At 41.9% G+C, this 27,761-nt stretch overlaps 1 protein-coding gene across 1 annotated transcript in view; it reads left to right on the top strand.

Moving 5' to 3' along the window:
- Positions 1–26,611, top strand: part of ago4 (argonaute RISC component 4) — a 28,225-nt gene extending 1,614 nt beyond the window's left edge. The window contains exons 2-19 of the mRNA XM_080734538.1: positions 5,942–6,122; positions 7,540–7,660; positions 8,814–8,992; positions 11,217–11,353; positions 12,232–12,366; positions 13,175–13,262; positions 14,221–14,368; positions 15,076–15,195; positions 15,381–15,509; positions 17,743–17,876; positions 19,085–19,269; positions 19,567–19,726; positions 20,136–20,325; positions 22,675–22,818; positions 22,979–23,113; positions 23,375–23,476; positions 25,416–25,615; positions 26,030–26,611. Of these exons, the coding sequence (XP_080590664.1) occupies positions 5,942–6,122; positions 7,540–7,660; positions 8,814–8,992; positions 11,217–11,353; positions 12,232–12,366; positions 13,175–13,262; positions 14,221–14,368; positions 15,076–15,195; positions 15,381–15,509; positions 17,743–17,876; positions 19,085–19,269; positions 19,567–19,726; positions 20,136–20,325; positions 22,675–22,818; positions 22,979–23,113; positions 23,375–23,476; positions 25,416–25,615; positions 26,030–26,138 (2,597 nt within the window). The 3' untranslated portion in view covers positions 26,139–26,611. The remainder of the gene's footprint in view (positions 1–5,941; positions 6,123–7,539; positions 7,661–8,813; positions 8,993–11,216; positions 11,354–12,231; positions 12,367–13,174; positions 13,263–14,220; positions 14,369–15,075; positions 15,196–15,380; positions 15,510–17,742; positions 17,877–19,084; positions 19,270–19,566; positions 19,727–20,135; positions 20,326–22,674; positions 22,819–22,978; positions 23,114–23,374; positions 23,477–25,415; positions 25,616–26,029) is intronic.
- The last annotated feature ends 1,150 nt before the right edge of the window (positions 26,612–27,761 follow it).

The raw sequence follows: 27,761 nt of genomic DNA, 5'->3' as shown, positions 1-27,761 counted from the left end.
AAAAGTGTCATTAAAGCCATTATGTTTAAATTGGTTAATGCTAGATGTTTTTGGAATCCAATGCTAGATGTTTTTGGAATCCATCTGTCAGCAGGTAGGGAAAAGTTGGTTTCCTACCTTTTAGAGAGAGGGGATTTGACATCAGTGTTTGCAAGGATACACACAGCAGCTGGATGTTATGTTATTATGGTCAAACAATAGGAGGACCTCCCATGGTTTCGTTGTAGAGAATGTCTTCACAAATGTGTACTCGGTGACCTAGCTTTAGTGGTTGGAACTTGGAATGATTTAGGCTTGACCCCAAAGAACCACACCGAATCATGACCAATTTTATTGACTGATAGAGATTAGAGATAGGCATCTATGTCTGAATTCCCTGTTCAATACAAATGCACATGTGATTTGTATTGGTTACACATTGATAAATGTACAACTAGATACTACTGCCTTGTGAATGTCAGGTACGCCTTTGGCAGAAGACCCTTTTCTGTCTCTTACATTCATTGTGTAGTGTCCTAATCCAGGTGATTTGCAGGTGTGTGTGTGTGTGCACGCACGCTGTTCCGTGCTCTCCTTGTAGGCTCTGACTCATCATCCTCTTGCAGGTTAAGCCTATGTGTGTCAGTCTGGACTTGTGTACACTGATATGACCTGTTCTTGGCCTACATAATAACAGAGATTGATTCTCTGTGTGAGAATGAGTACTCCAAAACAAACACACCCAGTGTGAAGTGAGTGGTGCTACTTATTTCATTAAGCGCCCCACAAAGCTTGGCCACAGTCAGACACAGATTGTCCAATGACAGTTCTGGCAGACACGGGACAAACAGAAGAAGTTCATATTCATTTGCAGTGTGTGCACAATAAGGCTGGGCGATATTAGGAAAACCTTTGATATCCGATATCGTTGTTGAATACTGTGATATTACTCATGATATTAGTAAAAACAATTGCATTATATCGTTTTTAATGTTTTTCTGCTTTAGGTTCCCTGCCTGCCTAACCCAGATAATGAATAAATGCAATAAGTGCAATGCACATTGCACAGTACACATAGAATAAATAAATTAAATGCCTTATTTCCATTTTCCAACAATGGTTTTATTGAAATAACCACACCTGGTTACAGATGCCATGGACTGCTTTTTTGCGTGTGCTACGTGCATGCATAGTGTGTCTGTTAATGAATTTTACACCAATACCTCATTTCAAGCCATCTTCGTCTGTATGTATACCTCCCATGTTGATACCTCGATGAAGGTACATTTTCGATATATTGCCCAGCCTTAGTGCCTAGTGAATATTGCAATGCTCATTTAATGTAGCCTAGTTAGGTGATGGATGGACCCAAGCTGAAAGATGAGTCTTTATAAACACTTGCTTCCGTCCAGTATGTCTGCCATTCATCATCAAGTCCACTTACTGTGTAACTGATGCATGTCAGAGATGAGATGACCTAACTCAACCCCTCTCTAGGGACTTGCATTATGAAGGAGGAGGAGTACTGTGTATTACTGTATTGTTATGTTCCATTATTTTGTTCGGTTTAAGGGAAAATAGTCAGCAAGAGGGTCCCCAAATCATGCTTACTTGGTTATTTACCTTGATTCACAGACAGTATAGCAATTCAGCTGGCACAAAACACTCTTGGCTCATAAAATGAGTATTCTCCAAACACTGTTTGCATTTTCTACTGCCTGATGCAATGCATCTTTAGTGATGATACTTAAAAATCACCTTTAGTGATGATACTTAAAAATATAGCCTACAATAGCTTCACTATGTTCCCCTTACAGAACTTATTGTTGGATACTAGGCTGATGTATTCCAAAATGTTAATGGCATATCAATTAGCATGAGGAAGGAATAAGTTTGCTTTATGTTAGAGCTGAAATCTCGTGTGAGAGATGATGTTTTCTACTGTTTTGTAAAATGTCTTGAGGAAGCTGTCTGCTGCAATTATAGTAGTGGATGGCTTTAATCTTGGTTTACACATCTGTTCTAAACAGGTTAAGTGTGAAAGCAGTTTTAACCACATAAACCTAGCATCCTTATTCTGGGCATGTCATATAGGCTAATCCCATTTTGTAGATCTCCTATTTTCACCAAACAGTTTGTTGCAGAGGGTAACAAGGAGGGGGCTAAGCACAGACCCCTGGGGGGCCCTGATCAATAAAAAAATATAGTATATAGGGTTTAAGTGGTTAAATTAGGGTGACCAGACGTCCCAGTTTGTCCTGGATTATCCCCGTTTCAAACTGCGTTTCCAGAGTCCCGACAAATACCTCTAGTCTAAAACACTAATATGTCCTGGTTTTCAAAATGATAATGGTTGTTTTCAGTGGTTGGATAGACGTGTATATATATCATGTTCTGTTCATGTATTGTAAACATGCTCACCTATGTGACCTAATTAAGAGGAAAAGACGTGTTGGTTGTTGAGAAGGGACAGGCGTCAGCATTCGATGCAGTGACACACATGCACAGTTCTACTGTTTTGGTGGCATTTGTTACTGTACATCTGTCCAGTCCAACTCTTGACACTAACACTTTTACTGGTGTTATTTAAAAGAATTAAAACCTAGTCATATTTTGATCAAACTTTTAGCTGTTCTTTTTTTTTGTTTATCATTTGATAATTAATTATCCTCATTCTTGGCCTCTTGAACTACCCACTGGTTGCATTTCTTTTTCTCTCTCACATGGTATAGTTAAGTATATTATGATAACCGTCTTCTGTGCAAAGTAACAACCTAGAGTGTTCGATTGTAGGTCATCATTGCTGCTCAGCTCTCATTCATTAAGAATAAGGAATCAACATGTTTTTCATTAAGAAAAACACACCACCACCTCATGAAGTTTACACCAGAGTCAGCAGTAACTGATTCCAATGTATAGTAGATAAACTACAGGCACAGCCAGAACAGTATGCACTTTAAATAGGGGCACTTTTACGTTTATGTTTTAAATTATGTTAATGCAACATCATTGTACCGTATTACTGTTTAAACTTTTTTTTGTACAGTATGTAACTCCAAAATGCTAGTCATCCATTTGTGTGGCACATTTTCTGTGGGGCCCAATTCTGTGCTACTGCCACTGACTGAAAACTTAGTGCCAGTGTAAAATCTGTCCGGAGAGAGCCCTGCTCACTCATACCCGCCACCCTTGCAGCGTGGCAGCTGGTGTCTATATATAGGGACAGCACTGTTTTTGGTGAAAACGGAAGAGGAAGACCCTGGCCTAACCGTGCTCCACGTGTAATCCACAGTCAGCCCTGTAGTCTGTGAATACATGCAAAGTTGTACATTCTTGTTATGGAACCTGAAAATGCCCGATGTATGCCAAAAGTAGCCTACCTGCAGCCTACCCCCCCCCCCCCCCCCCCACACACACACACACACACACACACACACACACACACACACACACACACACACACACACACACACACTACACTTTCAGTTTCCACCCTGAGCTGCTTGTTGCTTCTCTACTTGGCATAATTTAGCAAGGGGCTTTAGCTGGAGAGGCAGACTTGCCAGGCCTGGTAGACTTTATTATTTGATGATTGAAAGAAAAGGCAACAACAAGAAATGTACTCAATTGATTCATTGGTGAACTAAACCCTCAGTTCTTCTGAGCATATTGGCACCATTTCATGAAAATAAAAAAACAATTCCTCATTAATTTGCAGCCACCACAGAGTAAGAAACAGTAAACCTTATTTAGTCATTTACCATCAATCAAATGTGCCTTGCTTTCCAACCTAGCATACATTTAATGTCTGCTTTTACCTTAGTTTGGCTAAAAGAAAGTGTCATACGGAATTCTGTCTTTGTAGTTTTTTAATTTATTTGCTGAATGAAAATTTGTATCTGCCATGTAACCTAAAAAATACAATGTTTTTCACAATTATATTAAAATGGTATACCTTTCTTGGTTGGAGCCACCACCATTGTCCTATTTCATGCTAATTGTCAATGACATCACATTACATCCTCAGTAGCCCTACTGCCAACAGGTGGAACCTGCTGAAAAAACAAAAGAAAAATAATAATAATAATCACTGTAAATGTCGGTTTATCTTGCATAGTGTATTGTACGCAAAACAAAGTTAAACCCCTAAGAAAATTAATATTAGAAATCAAATGAGCTTCTTTCTACAGAGAAGGAGGAGGGAGGGAGTTGGGGGTTCTCTATTGGGGCCCAGGGTGGACGAGGGCATGTTGAGGAGCGTGTTTTTAGGAAACTATGGGGAGGGTCCCAATTATTGTCCTTGCTCTCGCGCTTCACTTGCTAACTGGAGCGTGTTGGTGCATGGAGTTCAGGACCCCCCACAGCCCCCTAGCTGTCAGTTGACAAAAGCATTAAGCGACTCTGCATCCCCTCCCCTGCCGCCCAGCCCTCCTTTCCATGCTACACTTTTGACTACCAGGAGTTCCAAGGCCACATCACGTTCTCTCGCCTGTTCAGAATTTTTTGAATCTTTTTTTATCTGGTAGCGTGCTTTTGAATCATTGAACCATTATTTTACACTTTGGCTATTGGAAAATAGCAGATATACATGCTCATAGTGCGGCACCGAGTGCTGCACTATGAGCTTGTAGATCTGCTAGTTTAAAAACAATCCTGAAAATTTGTTCAAATCTTTGAATACGTATTCCTTTTAAAGCGAACATTTTTAACACAGGGGTCCCTGGAACAACATACTTTGAGATGGGGGTCCGTGGCCAAAAAATCTCATCATTTTGTGGTTCCTTGACATGAACATTTTTGAGCACCGCAGATGTAGAAACGGTTGTTTGCGATTTTCTTTATGATTTTAGAAGACATTTTTAGAATCGTTCTCAGGTCTTAGATATGACAAGATGAAACCCTGAATTAGTGCTTGATACGTCAACGTTGCCAGTATCCTATGCAAACCTCTGCTAGGTAGGTTGCTCTTGCAATGCATGTGCATGACTGAAGCGCCAGCTGAGTGTCAGGGTGGGGGATGGTATGTAACGACATAGGTAGCTGTGTGAGGTGGTCTGCGTCATGCATGTGTGTGTGTGTGTGTGTGTGTGTGTGTGTGTGTGTGTGTGGGATGGTGCCTGTGTGTGGTGTGTAACGGTAAATCCCAGCCTCATGGCCTGTCCCCCCCATATGGCCCTGCTGCTGTCTGTCTGAGAGGAGTTTGGTCTTTGTCTGCGCTGGGAGGGGTGGATGCCCTGTGTGTCTGGGTGCGGCAGGGAGGGGCTGCAGGGTAATTGAGGGTCATTGTTGAGGAGGGAGGCTCAGGGAGCCCCTTGTTGACCTATCTAGTTCATGGGCCAGAGTCATGGATCAATCAATGTGTCCATCTATTTGTTTAGTGTGTAAAGTGGGGTGGTGCTTTGTATAAAATGGATATAGAATGAAACGTTGTATATACAGAATTATGAGCTCCATGATCTAAGCGAAACCACTCATTGCCTTGGTGAAATCAACTGGAAGATGGAATATAATAAAATAATTGTGTGTGTGTGTGTGTGTGTGTGTGTGTGTGTGTGTGTGTGTGTGTGTGTGTGTGTGTGTGTGTGTGTGTGTGTGTGTGTGTGTGTGTGTGTGTGTGTGTGTGTGTGTGTGTGTGGTTTTAGTTCTAGTTAACTGCCTACTTACGCCCCATTCATCTTAGAGCTTGACATTTAATGTTGAGATGACCGGTGGTTTACAAGCAAAACGAATCCCAAGAAGCTCACTCTTTTTCTGATATCAGTCTGTCCTTAGTACTGAGCTCCTTCCTGCTGCTGGTAAAAAAAGAATCATGAAGCTTTGGTTGTGGAAAAAATAGTATAGATGATTGTATTGATTTGCATCTCAAGGCTGTTCATAAAAGACCAGATATGAGAACTTCTATTGATGTACATATTTGTGATATATTGTGCTTCTAAATATTCATATTCTGTCTCTACTCCAGGCCCTCCTCAGGTTCCTACGCCTCCCTCTCTGTTCCAGCCGCCGCGGCGTCCGGGCCTCGGCACAGTAGGGAAGCCCATCCGCCTTCTGGCCAACCACTTCCAGGTGCAGATTCCCAAGATTGATGTCTATCACTATGATATCGACATCAAGCCTGAGAAACGCCCCCGGAGGGTCAACAGGTAAATACACCCGACAGGAGCGTCCGAAAGGCATTACATTTATTTTATACAAGCATACCGGATGTAAGGCTTTTTTTAAACACACTGGAATTTATTAGGGTGGCCACAGCTAAATAGTTAGTGAGCCCGCCTATTCCAGCTCTCAACAATGTGTCTTAAAGACAGGTGTATCCACCATTATTGTTTATGTGTGGTCAAGATTTGTGACTGGCGTTACTTGAGCTGCTGCTGTTGCAGAGACCCGCGCCACCCTCATCTGCTCACAGTGCTCAGACAGGGAAAAGAAAGAACAAACGACCTCTCGTTCATGGCTGTGCTCATGAGCCGTCGATACCAATGTGTTCCTAAGTGTTCTGCTAAATTTGACCAGAATGCGTTTGAATTATTCCTTTGGGATTTAGAACAATTGAGATTGTTCTACCCTTTTAACTCATTAAATGTCATCAAGTGACACGTACGTTACAACACTAAATTTTAGTGTCACAATCCAGCTCTCGCCGCGGGAATTTCATGGGACCGCGCCCGCTCGCCTCGCCGCCCTAAACTTCTCCGCGTGGCCAAAATAATCACCCGCCTCTCATTGAAAATGAATTACTAGGACGCGGCAACCGCGCTCCGTCTGAAAGGCCCTTTACTCCTTTTTCTTTTAGTTTTTGTTACCTTGAAGGTGATTGTACTGTAACTTGAAGAATAACCATAAAAACCAACATGAAAAAGACTAATAAGATGACTGTAATAAGATTGTGGATCGTGATACTGCTTGAAAAATAATCCTGATATGATATTTTTCTATATCGCCCACCCCTACCCTAGCCTAGCCTAATATTGTAGATAAACATGCAAACATTTTTAACTGAGCTTTAAGGGGCAAACTGTAGCTACACTTTAACAGCCATACTGTATTTATTGTTGTAGACTGAAATGTGTATATATTTATTATTCAGTTTCTGTAACATTACTGATCCAGTCACAGTGTGTGTATTGGGTTAGAAAACGGTGTATATTTGAAAAGCTTTTGCTGCAGTGACATATGGAGCATCCCCTGGCCTTAAATTTACGGGTGAAGGGATAGAAGATCCTCAAAACAAGCACATGTAGGCTGAGGAATAGTTTTTTCCCTCAGGCCATCAGACTTTTAAATGCTAAGTAAATGTGCAATAACTCTTTGCACAGTGCAACATGCACTTTCTTGGACTGATTATTGCCATGTGTTTGTTTATTATGAACTTTTATTGTAGGTCTCTTGTGTTTTTATTATCATGTTTTTATTATTGTATTGGAGCTTCCGAGCGTACGTTTTTCACATGTGTGTACCTCGGTGCATCTAAGTGACAAATAAAGTGAATCTGAATCTAGGCCTGTACTGAGTCATTATGGTTTGTGTGTGTCTTGACTTCTGTGTTGGTCATCCTGACAGGGAGGTGGTGGACACCATGGTGCGGCACTTCAAGATGCAGATCTTTGGAGACCGACAGCCTGGCTATGATGGGAAGAGGAACATGTACACGGCCCATCCGTTACCCATAGGGAGAGACAGGGTAGGCATCTGTTTAAACTCCTGCGCCCAGACACATGGTCACCTCGCAGTTTGGATCAATGGAATATTTGTGTTAATTTTCTTGGCTTGGACATTAATCTACACACCAGCAGTGTGCCAAATAAACAGTCCACAAATGCTAATATTTCACATCAGACTGTTAATTTGGTGAAGACTCATTCATACAGGTTGATGATTTTATTCAAAGTGAATAATCAACCGAAAATAAATTAAGTCTCTTTATTGCTGTACTCAAGACACTCCCAGCAGTTTAAATTAATGTGTAAGGACCTTTATTGTTACCACTTTTACTTGGTGGATGGGAAAACTAACCCCTGAGTAAAACATAAGGGCAAAGTAGTGGGAGTTTAAATATGGCCCACAACACAGAATTTGGTCAGAATTTATTGAGAGGATTGCCCCTTGAGATGCAGCATCGCATTTTAGAGGAGGTCCTAAACACATAAGTAACATTACATACAGTACAACAACACACAAATAACATTACATACAGTGCAAAAACACATGACTAATACATTACATACAATGCAAACACACAACGCGTACAGTACAGTTAGCTTGCTCACCATCTCCCACCCTTACCCCAACCCCAAGTCATTTAAGCAAAAAAAGAATGGAGAAGGCAATACTTTGGCTGAAGTAAAAAAAAAAAAAATAGAGTAAGTACAAATACAATCAATATTAGAAGCATGAACATGTTGTTTCAAGGTGTGAGTACAAGGAAGTCCTGAAGCGGCCAAAAGATTTAACAGATCTGAGTGAAAGAGGGAGATTGTTCCAGTCAGATGGAGCTTTGTAGTGGAATGCCCTGCGTCCAACACCAAAATCAAGTTCTGATTCAAAATTGAATTATGGTGGTGAATTTCATTAAGAGAATGGTGGGCAAGTAAATCGTTTTTGTCTTCAGTGTTCACCTCCAGCTAAGCTTTGGACATTGAGTTTTAGTTTCAAAAGGACTGCCACCTCCCCTATCATTTACGTACAATGCCTCACTTCCTGTGCCTATTCCTTATGGTTTTTGTGTCTTCTCTTTCACTATCCCCTCCCCTGCCATTTTTGTCTCATTCCTGCTACTTTCTCTTGACATTTCTTCTCCTCGTCTGCCCTTTCTCCGCTGATTTGTAAATGGGTAGGTGGATCTAGAGGTGACCCTGCCTGGTGAGGGAAAAGACCAGACGTTCAAGGTGTCTCTTCAGTGGGTATCCGTGGTGAGCCTTCAGATGCTGCTGGAAGCCCTGTCGGGTCACAACGAGGTCCCTGAGGATTCTGTTCAAGCGCTGGATGTTATCACGCGGCACCTTCCTTCCATGAGGTACATGCCACTTCCCATGATCTAATGTAGTGGTTCTCAACCTTTTTTCTGCATGGGCACACTTGTCATGTCCCAAGAATCCATGGGCACACCAACATAATACAGGGGTGTAAATATCGCCACTGTCGGGAAGAAACCTTGTATCTCTAAGTTTCAAATGTGTACGTTTCTTCGCAAAGTAAAGCCCTGCTTTATCATACAAGGCTGTCGCACAACATTAGTGAAAACAGCAGATCTACAAGCACACATCGCCTCGCACCACGAGGCGTTGTGTGCTTGTAGATCGGCTGTTTTCATTATTTTAAATCATTTTTAAAATGATAAATATAATGCTGGCTTTCAAGCAGTTTCAAGGGGCACACTTGACCCTTCCCAGGCCCACACCAAAGGTCCCCAGGCACAGTGGTTGAGAAACACTGATCTAATGTAGTGGTTCTCAACCTTTTCACGCCCGACCCCCAAAATAATCATATTTTAACTGGAGACCAGCCCACCCCCCCAAGAGTTAAGGCATTACATTTTGTCTATTGTGAAAATGGCAGATCTACATGCTCACAACGCCTCGCAACATGTAGATCTGCTATTTTCACAATTTCTGCCTCTAATATTTGACAATTTGGCCAATGTTTAATTTTTCATTTTAGAATTATTAAAAAGTCCTTCAATTGTCACTTAAGAAATGTGCAGATACCCTCTATACACTTAAATTCATGTTGGTTTGTTAACTGTGGAGTGAGAAAACAATGTTGCACATTACAGTAAAATCATTTGGGGTCTTTCCTGTTCCCATGCACAGGGCTTTGGAGCTATTCTTATTACTAGAAGCTGGGCCGCCCTTCGGGCGGCCCAGCGTCTAGTCGGCGACCTGGCCAACTCGGAACAATGTAAAGGGAATGAATGCCCCGCCCTTTAATGCAAACCCCATTATACCTGTTTTCATAGGACCCGTTTTGACCATCTGTCTGCCTGTGTCCATTTATGCCCATATATGGAGATATCTGTATCTGTCTGTCTGTCTGTCGGCGTCCATTTTATGTCCATATATGGAGATCACTGCAGTTATAGTTCTGGGTCCATTTTATGCCCATATATGGAGATATCTGTCTATCTGCGTCCATTTTATGCCCATATATGGAGTATCTGTCTGTGCCTCCACTGTGTTGCAGACACAGTGCCGGTTCCCCCTTTAATGCAAACCTCATTATACCTGTTGTCATAGGACCCGTTTTGAACATCTGTTTGCCTGTGTCCATTTATGCCCATATATGGAGATATCTGTATCTGTCTGTCTGCGTCCATTTTATGCCCATATATGGAGATCTTTGACCATCTGTTTGCCTCTGTCCATTTATGTCCATATATGGAGATATCTGTATCTGTCTGTCTGCAATCCATTTTATGCCCATATATGGGGGCATTCATTTTATGCCCATATATGGAGAACGCGCGTGCCCGTGGGACGAACGGTTCTCGAGATACGCGGATTACATACATACATACACACTCAGAGATTTTTTGTTGACTCATGTGGCGTACGTGATGTCAGAGCCTTTTATGAAGTGATGTCACAATGAGTCAGAGCTTTCGCCGATTTCCTCCGGAACAGCCTGATGTCAACAATCAACCCCGCATAAGGAGATTCCGAACGTTTCGCGCCGGTTCGGGAAGACCGCGCGTCGGGTCGGGTCGAGACCCGGCACTGCACTCCGTGCCGCGGCGGGGAACGCGCGTGCCGAATCTGAAGCCGGTGGGACGAACGGTTCTCGAGATACGCGGATTACAGACACACAGACAGACAGACAGACACGCAGAGACTTCTCGCATTTATAGATAGATAAGCTCATGCCATTGGATATATTTACTGTATGTATTGATGGATAGATATGCCATTCCTATTTATTGTCTTTCTTTGGCATTTGGGACTCTTCTCTGAGGATCTACAATAAAATAATAATAAGAAGAATTATTATACATTATTGCTTATTTAGAAAACAAACGTATCAAACTTTTCGCACTAGACTTTCAGATCTTGGGTTACTCCCTGTCGAGCGTCGCGTCGTTCCCTTTTTAATCAATGAAGGGTGCTCCACTGCCGACGTTGACATCGGACGCCCAAATTCATTTTTTGACGCCGGCACAACGCCGTCTTTTTGGTGGAGCCCTGGCCTTAGGGACGTTTTATTCAGTTCCTTAACCAGCCATTCATTGTGTTTGCTATGTCCAGGTACACTCCAGTGGGCCGTTCGTTTTTCTCTCCTCCAGAGGGCTACTACCACCCACTGGGGGGAGGCAGAGAGGTGTGGTTTGGCTTCCATCAGTCCGTCCGCCCTGCCATGTGGAACATGATGCTTAACATTGATGGTAAGGCCTTTAGGGTAATGTGTGGGTGTGGTGGTTCCCTCCTATTGATGCAAATGATATTCTATCGTATGATGTTTACATCCTGTCCTATCATGCAGTTTCTGTCTGCTGTGCTCCTGCGAAAAGGACTCCATTCATGTGTTTGTATGCTGGCAATCAATGGCAGTCTGATTTTTATGTGATGACAATGAGATGTACACCCAAAGAGGAGAGGTCACACAGAACACGTTTTGGCCACTGTGAGGCAAGCTGGACCGGAAACCGATAGTTTGATGGTATCCATTGAAGTCAATGGGTGCCTTGTGGCCAAGCATAATGAATAAACAAATTATTTTAATACTTTTAGTCTGAGGAAGAGCTTTGTGCTCAAAACGTCACACAGTTTGTTTGGTGCAATAAAAGCACAAATCGCATTGGAGCCCTCAGTGTGGGAGCGTTTATTTATTTTCAGTAAACAAATTATTGCTTTTGTCAAATAATCGGCACTATTTCATTTTAATGAGATGTCTAAAGAGCACAGTTGACTGTGTGGACTATCTTAGCCAATATTCCCCAGTCAAAAACTAGTATGGGCTCTTTAGATACCGTATCTCAATGAAATGTATCTGACCTCTCATTGTTCAATATACTCCTTGTGTATACCACGCTACTTCCCCCACAGTTTCCTCCATCCAAGCCTAATACAATGAATAATTCGATTGAGTTATTCAATCGAATTCGGTTTCTTCCATCCTGCAGTGTGGACTGCTTTCTGTGATCTTGCTTTCTGTGATCTTAAAACCTTTTTCAGTCATATTCATTTTCAAGGTGGAATAAATCATTTGCAATGGACATACTTAAACAGGTGCAGCCAAATGACAATTTTGTGTTTCCTACAGTGTCCGCCACAGCTTTCTATCGTGCCCAGCCTGTGATAGAATTCATGTGCGAGGTCCTAGACATCCAGAACATCAACGAGCAAACCAAACCACTCACAGACTCTCAGCGTGTCAAGTTCACCAAGGAAATAAGAGGTGGGCCCAACTCCCAGTTTAGTGGTGGGTGTGGGTCTTCAAATCATCCCATTATTTCGTTGTTGTCGGGTGGAAACCTTGTATGTCCAAAACCTTCCACGTTTGTTATTTTAAAACGAAGTAAAATAGTGAAAATAGCCGATCTACAAGCACACAACGCCTCGCACTGCGAGGCGTTGTGTGCTTGTAGATCTGCTATTTTCACTAGTCTTGTGCGACTGTCTTGTGAGATGAAGCGGGGCTTTACTTTAAGAAAAAACATACAAATTCAAAACTTGCCAATACAAGGTTACAGCCCGGCAGTGACGATTTATTTTGTGCTTCTGCATTACACACTTGCACTGCATCCACACGATATATGTAGGTCTTAACTCTTAAAGCACACCAACGGTGGTGCATGTTCCCACCTGAGGCTTACTGTAGAAAATGTTATGATGGCTCGCTGTACACTACATAATTGGTGAAATCTGATATGTAACTCATTGTGTTCCAAACAAGAACTTGGTAAACGTCCTAAGCTATTTTTGAATTTGCCACAAAGCAGGTCTCTCTCTCCAACCCTAGAGCCAAGCCAGTCTTGCTCAAAGTAGCAAATAACAATTCTCACCAGACACTGCTGGCATTTTTCTTGAAATTGGTTTTAACCTCAAAAGGATACGTTGACATTTTCACTCTCCTCCATGCTGTGACATCAGGTTTCTACATTAATTTTGACCATTTTCTTCACCTGCCACAAGCCATATCATATGGCTTGTGAAGCCATGGTGAAGGAAAACAACCGAAACATCTTGTTTGTGTGTGAGAACAGGTCTGAAAGTTGAAGTCACACACTGCGGCCAGATGAAGAGGAAGTATCGTGTGTGCAATGTCACACGACGCCCTGCCAGCCACCAAACGTAAGAGCTTCCCGTAGTCCGCATGCATAGCCAAATGGCAGCGTTGTACAGAAATGTTACATTCACTAGGTCTATATTTCATGGACATTTGATGATCTTGGAATTATAAGATTGTTTTGTATTCAGTTTTTCACATTACTATAGACTAGAGTTTAATGGGTTTGTTTTCAGATTTTAACATTACTGTAGACTAGAGTTTAATGGCACTTAATCAACATCACCTGCACAGTATGTACAGGATAGCATGGCTCCCTTTATTGTTCACCCGTAAGGCTATCTTGACCTTTTTTAGCTACTACAGAGTGGTGAAACTGAAGTCGATCAATAAATCCAAAGGCAGTGGTAATGTTTAGTTTTTTGTTGTATTTGCACGATACAATCAGAACATAAGGTAACAATTATAAAATGGCTCAGAAATAAGTGCAGGTGTGAAAGGAAACCCTTAGAAGGCGTATACAAGGTTCTCACTTAAAATAATAAACAAGTATTAAGTTGAACATACAGTAGTAATTAATTAAACATAAGACACAACAAACATTAATGTTGCAAGCTATTTAGCTGAAGGATAACAAAACTCATCTTTATTCTTTCTTTATGCTGTTGAATAAAGACAGCGTCTTTGCTCTTTAACACTGCCCACTTACATTCTTGTTTCTGCAATCCTCTCTCCCACTCTTTCTGTGACTCCATTAACATCACTGTTTATTGGAGGCACAAAGCGGGCTTCACACCATAGGTTAAATCCAATGCTTTCTGTCCTGTACTATTTTGTGCAGGTGATTTTGAGAAGTGCAGACATTTTTTTTAAATTCATACAGGATTTGTAGTGCCCAATAAACAACACATGTATACATGTACACATGTACAATATCAACTTTATAGTTAATTTTGTGCTCTCGATTTACTAGCATGATTAATTTCCTACGTCTTTAATCCCCACGTACCATTTAATTGACAGGTTCCCTTTGCAGCTAGAGAATGGCCAAGCCATGGAGTGCACTGTAGCTCAGTATTTTAAGCAGAAGTACAACCTGCAGCTTAAGTATCCACACCTGCCCTGTCTTCAAGTAGGGCAAGAACAGAAGCACACCTACCTTCCTCTGGAGGTAAGAGGAGGGCTCTTTGACTCATAAACACACACAAACACACACCCACATACAGTATGGTATTCATAGTTTTATCCATTTGTTTTTATTCAGGGATTTCTTGACATCTCTAACACAGATGTCTGTTTTTATATGTTCTACCTATATCTGACTGGTCATTGAAAATGTCATTTCATATGAAAGGGGATTGAGAGCTACAACATGAGATACTGTATTACTTTGCATAGTATAGAAACGTTCTCTGCTCAAAATACAATTTCTTTGGGAAAGTAATTAATGCTTCTAATTCATATTCATATTTAGTTCATACTACAGCCAACACATTAATAATGGTGGAGTAACTTAGAAGAAAGGTTTATTTTTTAAATTATTTTTTGATTTATTGATAGAAAAACATTATCAAAATCTATATCACCCATGTGAAAAAGAAATGACCCCACTAAATGTAATGACAACTAAGGAAGTTTGGCCCACCCTTCTTTGCAGAATTGCTTTAATTCAGTGGCATTCAAGGGTTTTTGAACATTATCTGCCTGTTGGAGGTTCCTGCCACTTCCACAATTTTGAACATTCTGACTGTTTAGATCATTTTTGATTACACTCCTGTAAAGTGCACAGCTGTGGGAGGACCAATTCGTTGTTGCGGATCACATATATACTGTATATTTGACCATACGCATTCTAACATGTAATGTTACACTCTGCAGGTCTGTAACATAGTTGCAGGCCAGCGCTGTATCAAGAAACTGACAGACAACCAGACGTCCACCATGATCAAAGCGACCGCTCGCTCTGCCCCCGACAGACAGGAAGAAATCAGTAGACTGGTGAGTGATGGCTCCCTTGTGAGGTGGGAGTGTGAACTGCGAGTAAAAAAAAAGCAGATGGGATGGGCATTTCGGAATTTGAACTGAAAATCGTTGTTTTCCCTTAATGTCACTTGTGTTGCTCCATCCTGTTTTCCCTGCCTGCTATCCATTATTTACCATTCCCCCTTCCTCTCTCTCGCCAGGTCAAGAGCAACAGTATGGTTGGGGGCCCGGACCCTTACCTGAAGGAGTTTGGCATTGTCGTGCACAATGACATGACGGAGGTGACGGGCCGTGTTCTCCCGGCACCCATGCTACAGTATGGGGGCCGGGTGAGCACAGACACTGGCAGAGACTGTGGCAGGGTGAGTACTGGGCATGGGGTTGCACTCTGGGGGGAGGGACGCTTATCACACTGGGAGGGATGCACACGGGGCAGGGTTCACCACAGGATGAATGCTAGGACAGTGGTTCTCAACCTTTCCCTAAAATAATCATATTTTCCCCCACCCTGGCGAGCACTAAGAGTTGAGGCATTTTATTGTGTATAACACGCTTCTATTGTGAAAATAGCCGATCTACGTGCTCACAACGCCTCGTGTTGCGAGGCATTGTGAGCATGTAGATCGGCTATTTTCACAATTTCTGCATCTAATATATGACAAATTGGCCAATGTTTCATTTGTCATTTTAGAGGTATTAACTCATCCAGTGCCAAAACCGAAAAAGTTCGGTTTTTTAAAACGTATTAAGAAATGCCAAAACCGAATAAATTCGGTTTTTGAAAAAAAAAAAAAAAAAAAAAAAAAAAAAAAATGTTTTTGGACCCCATCAAATCTAGTGAACATGATTTCAATCGCGATTTTGCATGTTTAACCCCCATACAACCCCCATACAACTCAGGTAGCAGACAACAGTGTAAAACATAATGGCTATTATCTCAAGAATGCCTGAACGGATTTCCAATCGGATTTTTTTGTTTGAAAGCTGTGAACAAACTGCACAAATCCACTCCAATGCAATCCAGGATTGCATTGGATTTTTTAGAGCTCATTCTTCTCTGTTTTTTTCCCATGCATGAGGTGTGCAAGGTTTAATCATGGCTAAGTTGACGAAAATAAGGCTTCTAAAATGCTTGGTAGCCAATAGCTAACTTCATCCTCTTCCTGTACATGCACAAAGGAAAGTGTTCAGGCAAGTCATGGCTGCAGGGCTTCTGCATATACCAGCATATCTCTATGGGATTTTCTCTGGCACCTGGGGCACCCTCTAGTGGTGAACGGGTGGCACTAAAAGAGTTAAAAGTCCTTAAATTGTCACTTAAGAAATGTGCAGATACCTCCTTTATACACTTACATTTTATGTTGGTTTGTTTACTGTTGAGTGAGAAAACAATGTTGCACATTAAGTTAATCATCTGAGGGCCCCCCAAAATAATTTGGGGACCCCCCTGGGGGTCCCGACCCACAGGTTGAGAACCAGTGTGCTAGGACATGGGGACAAGGTGTTCCAGGTTGACAGCTCAGTTTAGACAACATGTAAAATTATATGTAAATTCATTAGAACATTTTAGCCACACATGCATTACTTGATTATTGATTCTCTGATTGGAATCAAGACGCCTTTTTTGGATGAGTCGTTTGAATTCATTCAAATGTGCTTGCACTAACCAATGCTAAAACTAAAACTAATTTGAACATAATCTTGGCACATTTAATTTATTCCAATCGGTGTATCCAGTAGTGCTTATTCACCTGATTGCTGTTTCTGGTATGCAGCTGCAGTTTGTGCAGTGCTGGAACCTACCCCATGTTGGAATCTCAACAGTCTTATTTAATATTTAGGTGCATTTCTCCTATCTGGATGTCGTTGGCACTGGTCTGAGCATCATAGGTATCATAATATAATACACATTGACAAATGATTTGACTCAGGCATTCATATTCACCAGTGTCGACAAGTGAAGGTGAGGGAGATGATGAGGATGTCCCTGTAGGCTGTTGAGATCCAACAGTTGAATCTCAGATTGACCTTTATGCAGCTGGGTAGATCTGAAAAGACTGGATGAATGCAAACACAGTGGCACAAATGCATATAGATTGTTTGCATTCCATGCAGATTATATTGATTTTGTAATTTTATTGTCATAAGTTTCATAAGTGAAAGACGGTTCACTTTGCTTTGAACTGTTCATTCATACAGGTGGATTCCTTATGCGATTGTATAGGAAAGCCATCTGTCTATTTTGTCTTATTGTGTTGTGATAACCAGTAAGACGCCTGGCGAAAAGCGACCTCGCCCCCTAAAGGGTGAGGTCACGCCATGTCTTGGCCATCTAAAAGGATTTGGTTCCCCTGGCATCACAGGAATCTCCATATATGGCAATAAAAGGGATTTGGTTCCCCTGACTTCACAGTGATTATATATTGGCATTCACAGATATGGGCTTAATATTGATGACATCAGGCAATATAGCGTGTGCATGGGCAGGGGATGTAATGCTATCTGTTGTATCTACACATCCAACCGGGGGGTTGACTAAGAGAGTAGGGACTCTCTCCGCAGAACAAGACGGTGGCCACGCCCAACCAGGGCGTGTGGGACATGAGAGGGAAGCAGTTCTACGCTGGCATTGAGATCAAAGTGTGGGCCGTGGCCTGCTTCGCTCCACAAAAACAGTGTCGAGAAGATCTGCTGAAGTGAGTCTATTAACCCTCTCCCCTAAAATATGTGTGCACATATGCAAGTTTTTTTTAAAGACTAGCTGGAGTAAAACAAAAAAATTGTATTAAAATAAAATAAAATAAATATATCGTCGTTGTCGGGTGGAAACCTCGTATGTCCAAGACCGTTCGTTTTGTATTTATCATTTAAAAAAAATGCGCTGCGAGGCGTTGTGTGCTTGTAGATCGGCTGTTTTCACTACGTTTGTGCGACAGCCTCGTATGATGAAGCAGGGCTTTGCTTGGTGAAAAAAAGTACAAATTTGAAACCTGGAGATACGAGGTTTCTGCCCGACAGTGACGATATATATTTGAGGTGTGTAGAGAAACAAACTTATTTCAACACCTGCCTGGTTTGAGACCTTTCCACTTGTTGAACCGACGTGACATCCAGGCAGATCATGGTACTGTAGTCCTCAAGTACCCACATCCATCCTCATAGCTGGATACAAGACATTCATTTGCTTGCTGTCTGGAGTTTAGAATCTCCGGTGCAGTTCAACTCGACCCCATTGGATTGGACACACCCAGCCCCCGAATCACTAGGAAATGCGTCACGATACGGAAATGTAATTCTCTCAGAATAGCATTTCATGTCGTCTTTAATTTAAATAAATTGCTGATTGCTAGTATGCCTTTCTGTTTTTTTCCTAGTGTGACAAGTTCAGCATCACACATGCACCGGTGAAATGCATGCAAGTAGCTTAGTCACACACTACCTCTCTGCCTCTCTCTTTCGGGCAGCGCATGTTCTCCAGAGGCAATATACAATCCAAACCGATCAAAAAAAAAGAAGAAAAAAATCAGGGATTGTGGCCTATTATGGAAGGCCTGGGATATCTTGTAATGGACTATTACATTCTGATTACAAAACATTTTGAACAAATTCTCTTATTTTTGGATTGAAAAGATCATGGTTAGTTAAAATCATGACTGTGCTAGAGTTGAATATTTGCAATGCAGAGCCGTATTTCCTCTTAAAAATTGTGCACTTCTTCGACCCAGGTGTCATGTTTCCATCTCAGCCCGCTGGAGCTAATAATAATAATAATAATATCTCAAATTTATATAGCGCTTTACATGGGGCAAAGAGAACAAAATAAACAACTTTATTAAAGATTAAAAAACACTACGACTAAGTAACTGCTAATTTCTTGGATGTCTTGTGCGATGTTTCACAACAGGAGTTTCACCGACCAGCTGCGCAAGATCTCCAAGGATGCTGGGATGCCAATCCAGGGCCAGCCGTGCTTCTGTAAATATGCCCAGGGGGCCGACAGTGTGGAGCCCATGTTCAAACACCTCAAGATGTCCTATGTTGGCCTGCAGCTCATCGTGGTCATTCTTCCTGGGAAAACACCAGTCTATGGTAAAACAGAAATGTTTATTCATTACTAAGATATTATCTTTTACAGTAAATGTATACCAAAAATTCAAATTGGAATACAATCAACTAAATTGATTGGTCTGATTAACCACTATTTTATCATTTTGTTGTCCAATGGTGTCATGTGAAAGTAGTCGATATACATAGTCAAAACGGTCTGCATCACAACGTCTCTAGATAGTAGATCTGCTATTTTCAGTATGGTTGGTTACTTTTTATAATGGCTTACATGTATTAGTTTGATTAACTGTTGCACCCCTGCCTCCTTGGTCTCTGTAGCTGAAGTGAAGCGGGTAGGCGACACCCTGCTGGGCATGGCCACCCAGTGTGTCCAGGTGAAGAACGTGGTCAAGACGTCCCCTCAGACACTCTCCAACCTCTGCCTCAAGATCAACGCCAAACTGGGGGGCATCAACAACGTTCTGGTGCCTCATCAAAGGTTGGCTTTTGGAATTGGATTTGATTGAAAAATCTAATAATCTGTTATGTTTTCAATAGCTGGGCAAAATCATATTACTATATCGGATTATAGCATAACAGGAGGTGTTGGATATTGAGTTTGGTGTAATTTAATGAAATTCAATAGTTGGATACTTAAGATTCTGTTGAGAAATAAACGGCACACTGGATTCTGTACAACATTGAGTAGATGTTGTGGTGCAAAGAGCAACAAATAGTAAATACTGTACACTGAACCTATGACATGGAATGCTGCGGTTAGAGTTGGTGCACTTAAATATGTTGAAGTGCAAAGAATGACTGGCCTGTGATGCAACGAGTCATTGCCTCCACCTTTATTTCTCTGTCCTGTTCTCATCCATCCACTCTGTCTCTTCCCCTCCCCCCAGGCCCTCTGTGTTCCAGCAGCCCGTCATCTTCCTGGGTGCTGACGTCACACACCCCCCAGCAGGTGACGGCAAGAAGCCATCCATAGCGGCAGTGGTGGGCAGCATGGACGGCCACCCCAGCCGTTACTGTGCCACTGTCCGCGTCCAGACCTCAAGACAGGATTTATCCCAGGTAACTGAATTAACCCAGGTAATTATAGCGCACTGTACTTATACCACTATAATATTGTACCACACAGAATCTCTTTAAGAAGCAAGCAATCAACAAGCTTTCAGATCTGCTATTTTCACAGAATGTTGACTTATTTGTGCGCAATGTTGCAATGTTGGCCTATTATGACTTGCTCAAAATACAGATGCTAAGGTTCATGTAGTTAACCCAATGCATATGTATCCTAGGCCTGTGCAAAAAAATCGATTCACTATATTATCGCGATGTTAAGGCCGGCGATTCAATTAATCGATTTTCAAAGTTCAGAATCGATTTTCCCGATTTTATAAAAAAAAAAAGACAGAGGAGAGCTGTTATTCTCCCCTCTCTCTCTCTCTCTCTCTCTCTCTCTCTCTCCCTCTCCCTCTCCCTCTCTCTCTCTCTCTCTCTCTCTCTCTCTCTCTGTGTGTGTGTGTGCAATGTGCATGCGTGCGGCAGTTCACTTCTCTGTGAGCCACGTTTCTCCCCTCTACACACACGCACACGGAGTAGAGAGAAAACTGCTCTGCTCTTTCATCATAGATCATAATATAAGTAGCTTACTTTTACCTTTGTAGCTGTTGTCATCTCAAAGTAAAATCCACAATGTTATGCTCCAAGTTGCTTGGATTAGAATCCATAAGTGAACACGATGCGTTTTCAACACTGCTGTGTTTAACGAGGCTCGTTTAGAATGACCCTAATTTGACATAGTGTGTGAGTGTGTGTGTGTCTGTGTGTGTGTGCGTGGCTCCAGTTAACGTCTCTCTCCTTCCCTCTCTGTGTGCGACATGAGAGATAACTACTCAGTCACGTTGCTGTAAAACTTCCCCCCCAAAAAAAACATAATTCCAAAGCCATTGGAGTAGATATGGACAACAGTTGTTGTTGATCGAAGGATAAAGTTTGTAATTCCCTTATAGAGTTTAAAACAGTCATTTCCATAGGAGCTAACGTTTAGAAGCTAAAAAGGAGGATGAAGCGTTGCCATTCAGTTTCTGACACAGAAACAAGCAAACAGGTCTATAAAAAGGTGTTGCCAGATCCTGTTTTTGCGAGCAAACAGGTCTATAAAAATAAAAAAAATGGGCAATGTCAGTCAAACAGAAATGTTGCTGTCTGATATTGTTTAAGAACAGTGGTTCTCAAACATTTTCATGCCAAGAGCAAGGATCCCAAATGTGTAATATAGTGTACAGAAAAACAATCTTAAGGGCTTTGGCCTATTATTGATTCTGCTTTTAAAGGAATATGTTATTAACCATTATAACCAAGTAACCTTGAACATAATGAAGGGCAGACAATATATTGCCACTATAGGAAAACGTTTTTCTTTTTTTCTTTTGGAGGAGTTTTCCTAGGACTAGGACTAGAATCGAAAGTTGAATTGAATTAATATATACAATGTCAATGTTGAGTAAGAGGAATCATTAAATATATAAATGCTGCTACAGTGACAAATTAGAAGAATTTATGGATTTCATGCTGTGATCGATCGGTGCCTGCAGCACAGCGATTTTTCTTTTATCTTTTATTTATGACTGTTGTGTTCTGTGTTTTCTGGCATCTTGACCAGGAACATGTTGTAATGTTGTACCACTGGCACTTTGGCTGAAATAAATGTCAGAAAGATTGACTGACTTTATTTGGCTGCATTGATTTTGAAGTATATGATTCAACTTTTAATGTTTTATATTGTTTAGAATTGTTTTAAAATGTTTCAATATAAAAAAGCTGTAATTTTTGGGGAAAAATCGCAATAATCGTGATTCGAATCGCAAATCGCAGGAAAGCGCAATTAATTGTGATATAATCGAATCGTCACCCAATGAATCGAAATCGAATCGAATCGGGAAAAAGTGAATCGTCACAGGCCTAATGTATCCCTTAGAATAGAATAGAGTAGAGAGAGAAGTTTTGAATTAAGCAATATTACACGAGAGGGTGTGTGTTATCGTCAATATCGGCACGCCTGCGTTGCTGATAATTACGATAATGCACACCCTCAAGTGTAATATTGTGATTATACAACAGTTACCCTTAAAACAACTTTATTTCATTGTAATGAATGTATTATGTGCCGCACTGCGATGCCCACAACTTGTTGTGAGCTTATAGATCATCTGCTTTCCACGTGCAATGCTCAAACGCAACCAAGTATAACTCGGGCTTAACCCATTCAGGCCGGGAACACATTTTGCTGTTTGGGAGGGGCTTACAGTACATTTGTTTTTGTAGGCTATTTCTGATTTAGCCCAAATGGGTTCTAATTTGTCAGCTTTGTTGGACATTTCAGTGCATTCAGCTGGTATTCTCATGCTCTTTTTGTCTCTTATTTTGTTTCCATAGGAGCAACTCTTCAGCCAGGAGGTCATCCAGGATTTGACAAACATGGTACGGGAGCTGCTCATTCAGTTCTACAAGTCCACGCGCTTTAAGCCTACGCGCATCATCTACTACCGCGGTGGAGTGTCTGAGGGACAGATGAAACAGGTGAAACATCCATATGGTCCATTAGTGCTGTAATGATGGGGAAAATATTGAAATATGCCAATAGAAATAGTTTGCAGTTCACCAGAGCTCACACTCCAAGTATTCATCATAAGGTCCAACTTGGTCTCTTATGGAATCGTGTGTGTAAATGTGCACCCAGGTTGCATGGCCAGAGCTGATTGCCATCAGGAAGGCGTGTATTAGCCTGGAGGAGGACTACAGGCCTGGCATCACCTACATCGTGGTCCAGAAGCGCCACCACACACGTCTATTCTGCTCTGACAAGGCTGAAAGGGTCAGTAGGCATCAATTCACAAGACCAATGATAAGACCACTTTTGCATGCCTTTTCTAGAGTATGCCAATACATTTGCTTTCATCTTTTTAAACAAGTAGAATACAGGAATTGTTATTTTAAATAGTCACTTTACATAGTTCATAACGTGAAGCTAATATCTAAAAGAATACATTTATTAAAAAAAAGAAAGAAATTGGTATCTAAATAAAACTACTTCCAGCTCATCTAATGATCATGTCTGATTGATTTCCCCCTGCAGGTTGGGAAGAGCGGTAATGTCCCAGCAGGCACCACGGTGGACAGCACCATCACACACCCGTCTGAGTTTGACTTCTACCTGTGCAGCCATGCAGGGATCCAGGTGAGGGCCAGAGCGCACGCACTGTTCCACTCAGTTCTACTGTCACTGTCACTTATAGAAAGGTTGTCTGGTAATAAAATCGAAATAATTGAAAATACCAATATAATTCACCATGGAATCTACAACCAATCTGAATTCTAATAATGTGTAAAAGAGTCAAATTTAGGGGGCACAGTGGTGCAGTCAGTACCGCTGTCGCCTCACGGCTAGAACACCCTGGGTTCGATTCCCGCTGGGGGCGTATTATCTCCTCCACGTCATCTGTGTACATACAGTACCCGAGGTGGGGTTGGCAAAAGGGCCTTTCTGTGTGGAGTTTGCAAGTTCTCCACGTGTCTCCTAGGGTAGGTACCCTCACAAAAAATATGCAGTAATCCTGGTCTCTATACTGCCTCCCCCTGGCCAGCTGGGGCACCTGATGGAGGGGAAAGGAACTGGTTGGAATAACGTGTGTTCCTTCCACGTGCTATGTCCAGCCAGGGAAACTCCCCCTGTCAGGTGAAAAGAAGCGGCGAGGACTCCTCATGCATAGAAGGAAGCATGAGGTCAGTCCGTTGCTCTCCTCAGGTTGGCAGAGGGAGTGTAGCACCCAGGATTACATTAGACAATTGACACCGGGTGAAAGAAATGGGTTACAAAAATCGTGGGGGAAAAAAAAATAAACTAATTTTGGTTGAACTCGAGCTTGACTAAGTATAATTCCTTTAAATATTCACAATGATATTCGGTGGGCAGGCAGATTTTAGTAGAAACATAACGTATAATCAGCACAACCTATTGGATAGCACATTCTCAAGAACAGCAACATGACAACTCGTGTCAAAGGCCAGTCAGTCATTTCTTCAATAAAGGGTCGGGCTCAAATTGGCATCCTAAATCTTACTCTTGAGATTTTGATCTGAAAACATCCACTGAGAATCGATTGAGCCAGGCCGCTGGAAGCCAGACCGATCAATGAATTACGGGGAGAGTGATGACGACAAGCAGCTCCAAACTTTAAACCACAATGATTGCACTTGAGGAGGTTGATGTCAATGCTGCTATAGAATTAATTAATGAGACCCTTGAGATCCTGCTTTATTGTGCTTACTGGCTCCGCTGTGCAGTCACCCTGAACAGCCGTGCTAATAAAAATGATAAAGCACAACCTCAAGTTCTTCTTAACACAAGAGCACGGCACAGTTGGTAACTCTTGTTTTCACTGCTGGATCACTGGACCAATCAGGACCAAATATATTGTGCACACTGCCAGTCGGCCAAAGAAGTAGCGCCCTGCATTTTCCCCCCAACCAATTAATAAATTGTTCCCCATTGATGCTGTATTAGCAACTTCATTACAGTTGGACTGGTCTGCAAGGTATCACATGGTTATACTTTTACCTGTGATTGCGACTGTCGGGTCGCAAGTTACTATGAAAACCTCCACCGGCTGTCTGTCAGTCGGTCAGTCAGTCCCTCCGTCTGTCCGTCACATCACGTCACACTTTTGACCCTATACTCTTATCTCCGTGCGGCACCGAGTGCCGCGCTGCGAGCTTGTAGATCTATTTGAAAAAAATCGTGAACATTTGAATTTTGACCCGATTCTATACGTTTCTTCTAAATCCTTCTTAGGTTTTTTGAAAAACAGTCAGTGGTTCTCAAACTTTCATGTCAAGGACCCCTAGAATTATATGTATTTGGCCACTGACCCCCGTCTCAAAATATTTTGTATCAGGGACCCCCCAGAAGCAAATATTTTAGTTACAAAATGTTCACTTCAAAAATGAGATATTAAAAGATTTTATTAAAAGAAATTGCAGATCTACAAGCTTGCATGTATATCTGCTATTTTTCAATAGTTAAAGCATTCAATAATTCTAATGGGTTAATAATAATAATAAGAAAGCACGGTACACAATCTTTATTATTCTCTGTTGTTCATTCCCTTCCCTTCCAGGGCACCAGCCGTCCCTCTCACTACCACGTCCTTTGGGACGACAACTGTTTCACGGCTGACGAGCTGCAGCTGCTCACATATCAGCTATGCCACACCTACGTCCGCTGCACGCGCTCAGTATCCATCCCAGCACCAGCCTACTACGCCAGGCTAGTGGCGTTCCGTGCTCGATACCACCTGGTGGACAAGGACCATGACAGGTACAGAGGCAACTGGGCCGTGGTTCATACGGACCATGGTCTGCTACTAAAGAGAAGTCGTTTGGATAGTTGGATTGATGGTAGCATACCATATAAGTTAGTGTGTGTGTGTGTGTATAAGCTCATTTGGTGTATTAGGTCTGGTCTTTCATTTATTAAAGGATCGCTTATCAAGACAGTTTAGGGTGGTTGGGAATAAAAATAAATGAAGAAATTCTATCGTGATCACACTCACCAGATCGTTATCCCATTAACAATCTCCTTTATTATACCTAGACACAAGACGTGTGATGAAGTCACTTACAAAGGCAGCTTTAATCTGATGCTGCCTATTGGGTCAGCTTTACCAAGAACGTAGAATACTGTTTGTAATACCTTCGTCTCTGTTTGTGTGTGTTTCTGTTTTTCTTATAGTGCGGAAGGCAGCCACGTATCGGGCCAGAGTAACGGCCGTGATCCCCTGGCACTGGCCAAGGCAGTTCAGATTCATTATGACACCCAGCACACCATGTACTTCGCCTGAGCCAGACAGCCAGCAGGCTTCCTTCCCTTCCTCCATTTCTATTTGCCAGTCTCTCTCTCTTCTACGGTATCCTCTGTCTGTCTGTCTGTCTGTCTGTCTGTATGTCTTTCTGTCTGTCCCTCTCTCCGTCTCTCTCTTTTTCAAACATTTTCTTAATCTGCACCAAAGCGGCTCGATGCCAGAGGATTCTGCCGTTTCCCACCATCTGGCAAGTCTTGTTCCATGGTCATGTTCTCGGTCAAGCCGCCTTTCTAACCAGCAATCCGGCACTGAGAAACCTCGAGTGTTTTCAGTGCGCAAAGGAAAAACAAACCATACACACATACCATGAATTGAGCCATTATTTTGAGTTTGGTTTGTCAATTTTGAATGTCCTTTTATTCTTGTTTTTGTAAGACACACTGAGCAAAGGGAGTGGACTGATGCCAAATGTGTCAGACCACCTCTTCAGCTCTCCCAGCTAAGCAGGACTCTTATCTACTTTTACCTCAAAGCCCCTTTGGGCGAAATCTGTCACAAGGTCTTGGGTTTTTCGGTGGTTGGGGTGGGGACTCTGCATGAAAAGAGGTGGAGGGGAGTTAAACCTTTTGAGAATGATATATATATATATATATATACAGTATATATTTTTTTTCCTTTTTATGAGTGTGTGTTTTAACTTTTCTCTCCTTTACGGTCTTTTACAAACGAGGTGACCTGGGTATCCATGCCCATTACTACTCCCCTCCCATTTTAACCAAGAGTAAGTGATTGTGCGAGCATGTGCGTTTCTGTATATACATGTACTGCTGTTTGTTTGTGTGTGCGCGTGTGTGTGTGTGTGCGTGTGTGTGTGTGTGTGTGTGTGTGTATTTTTCATGGCAGGCCACTGAATTGTAAAGGGAAATCAAGGAGATAACTGCTGTAAATGCCTCAGATTTGATGTTTTTATATTCACAAGTACAATACATATATAACGTATAAATAGTTACATCTATAAAAGCAACTTTGAAACAGATGAATTATACAGGCCTCACACAGAGGTTGGTGGGTGTAGCAGCCCTGGGGTCAGTTACTGATTGAATTCACTTTGAACTTGAGATGAGGCGGGATTTGCAGGGAGCAATCCGATTGGTTCCCCTGAGTCTCACAAGATTACCAGATCCCATAAAAGCCACTGAATGAATCTCAAAGAGTAACTGAACCTCCAGGTCTGATGTGTAGCAGTAGTGACCGTGGTCTAACCTGTGATTCTGGCTCGGCATTGGGACCTGTTGAATGGCTGAATGCATTAAGCACAGACAGTACCGGCGGTGTATCAGCTTGTACTGTCTGTGTGAAAGAGGGGGATCTGTTTTTTTGTTTTTGTTTTGTTTTGTTTTAATCTCTGGACCTGATGATCTGAAAGGTTATGACACTGTTAGTAGTAGCATGGATTTATTTTTTATTTTTAATCTGTTTAGAGTTGTTGTTTTTTTTGTTTTTTTTACACAAGGCGCTAGCCGCCTTTAATTTTTGGGGCCGGAAAAAATGAGCGTAGTTTCTTTATTCTTTTTTTTGTCTCCTTTGCTAATACTGGCCAATTCATTGCACTGACCCGGGACGCTAGGCAAGCAACAGAGGGCACTCTCTATCTCTTACCTT

This window comes from Nannobrachium achirus (assembly GCF_963921795.1).
Source record: "Nannobrachium achirus genome assembly, chromosome: 10".
NCBI lineage: Eukaryota > Metazoa > Chordata > Actinopteri > Myctophiformes > Myctophidae > Nannobrachium > Nannobrachium achirus.
Note: the sequence above shows the minus strand (reverse complement) of the source record. Positions and strands in the feature narration are given on the sequence as shown.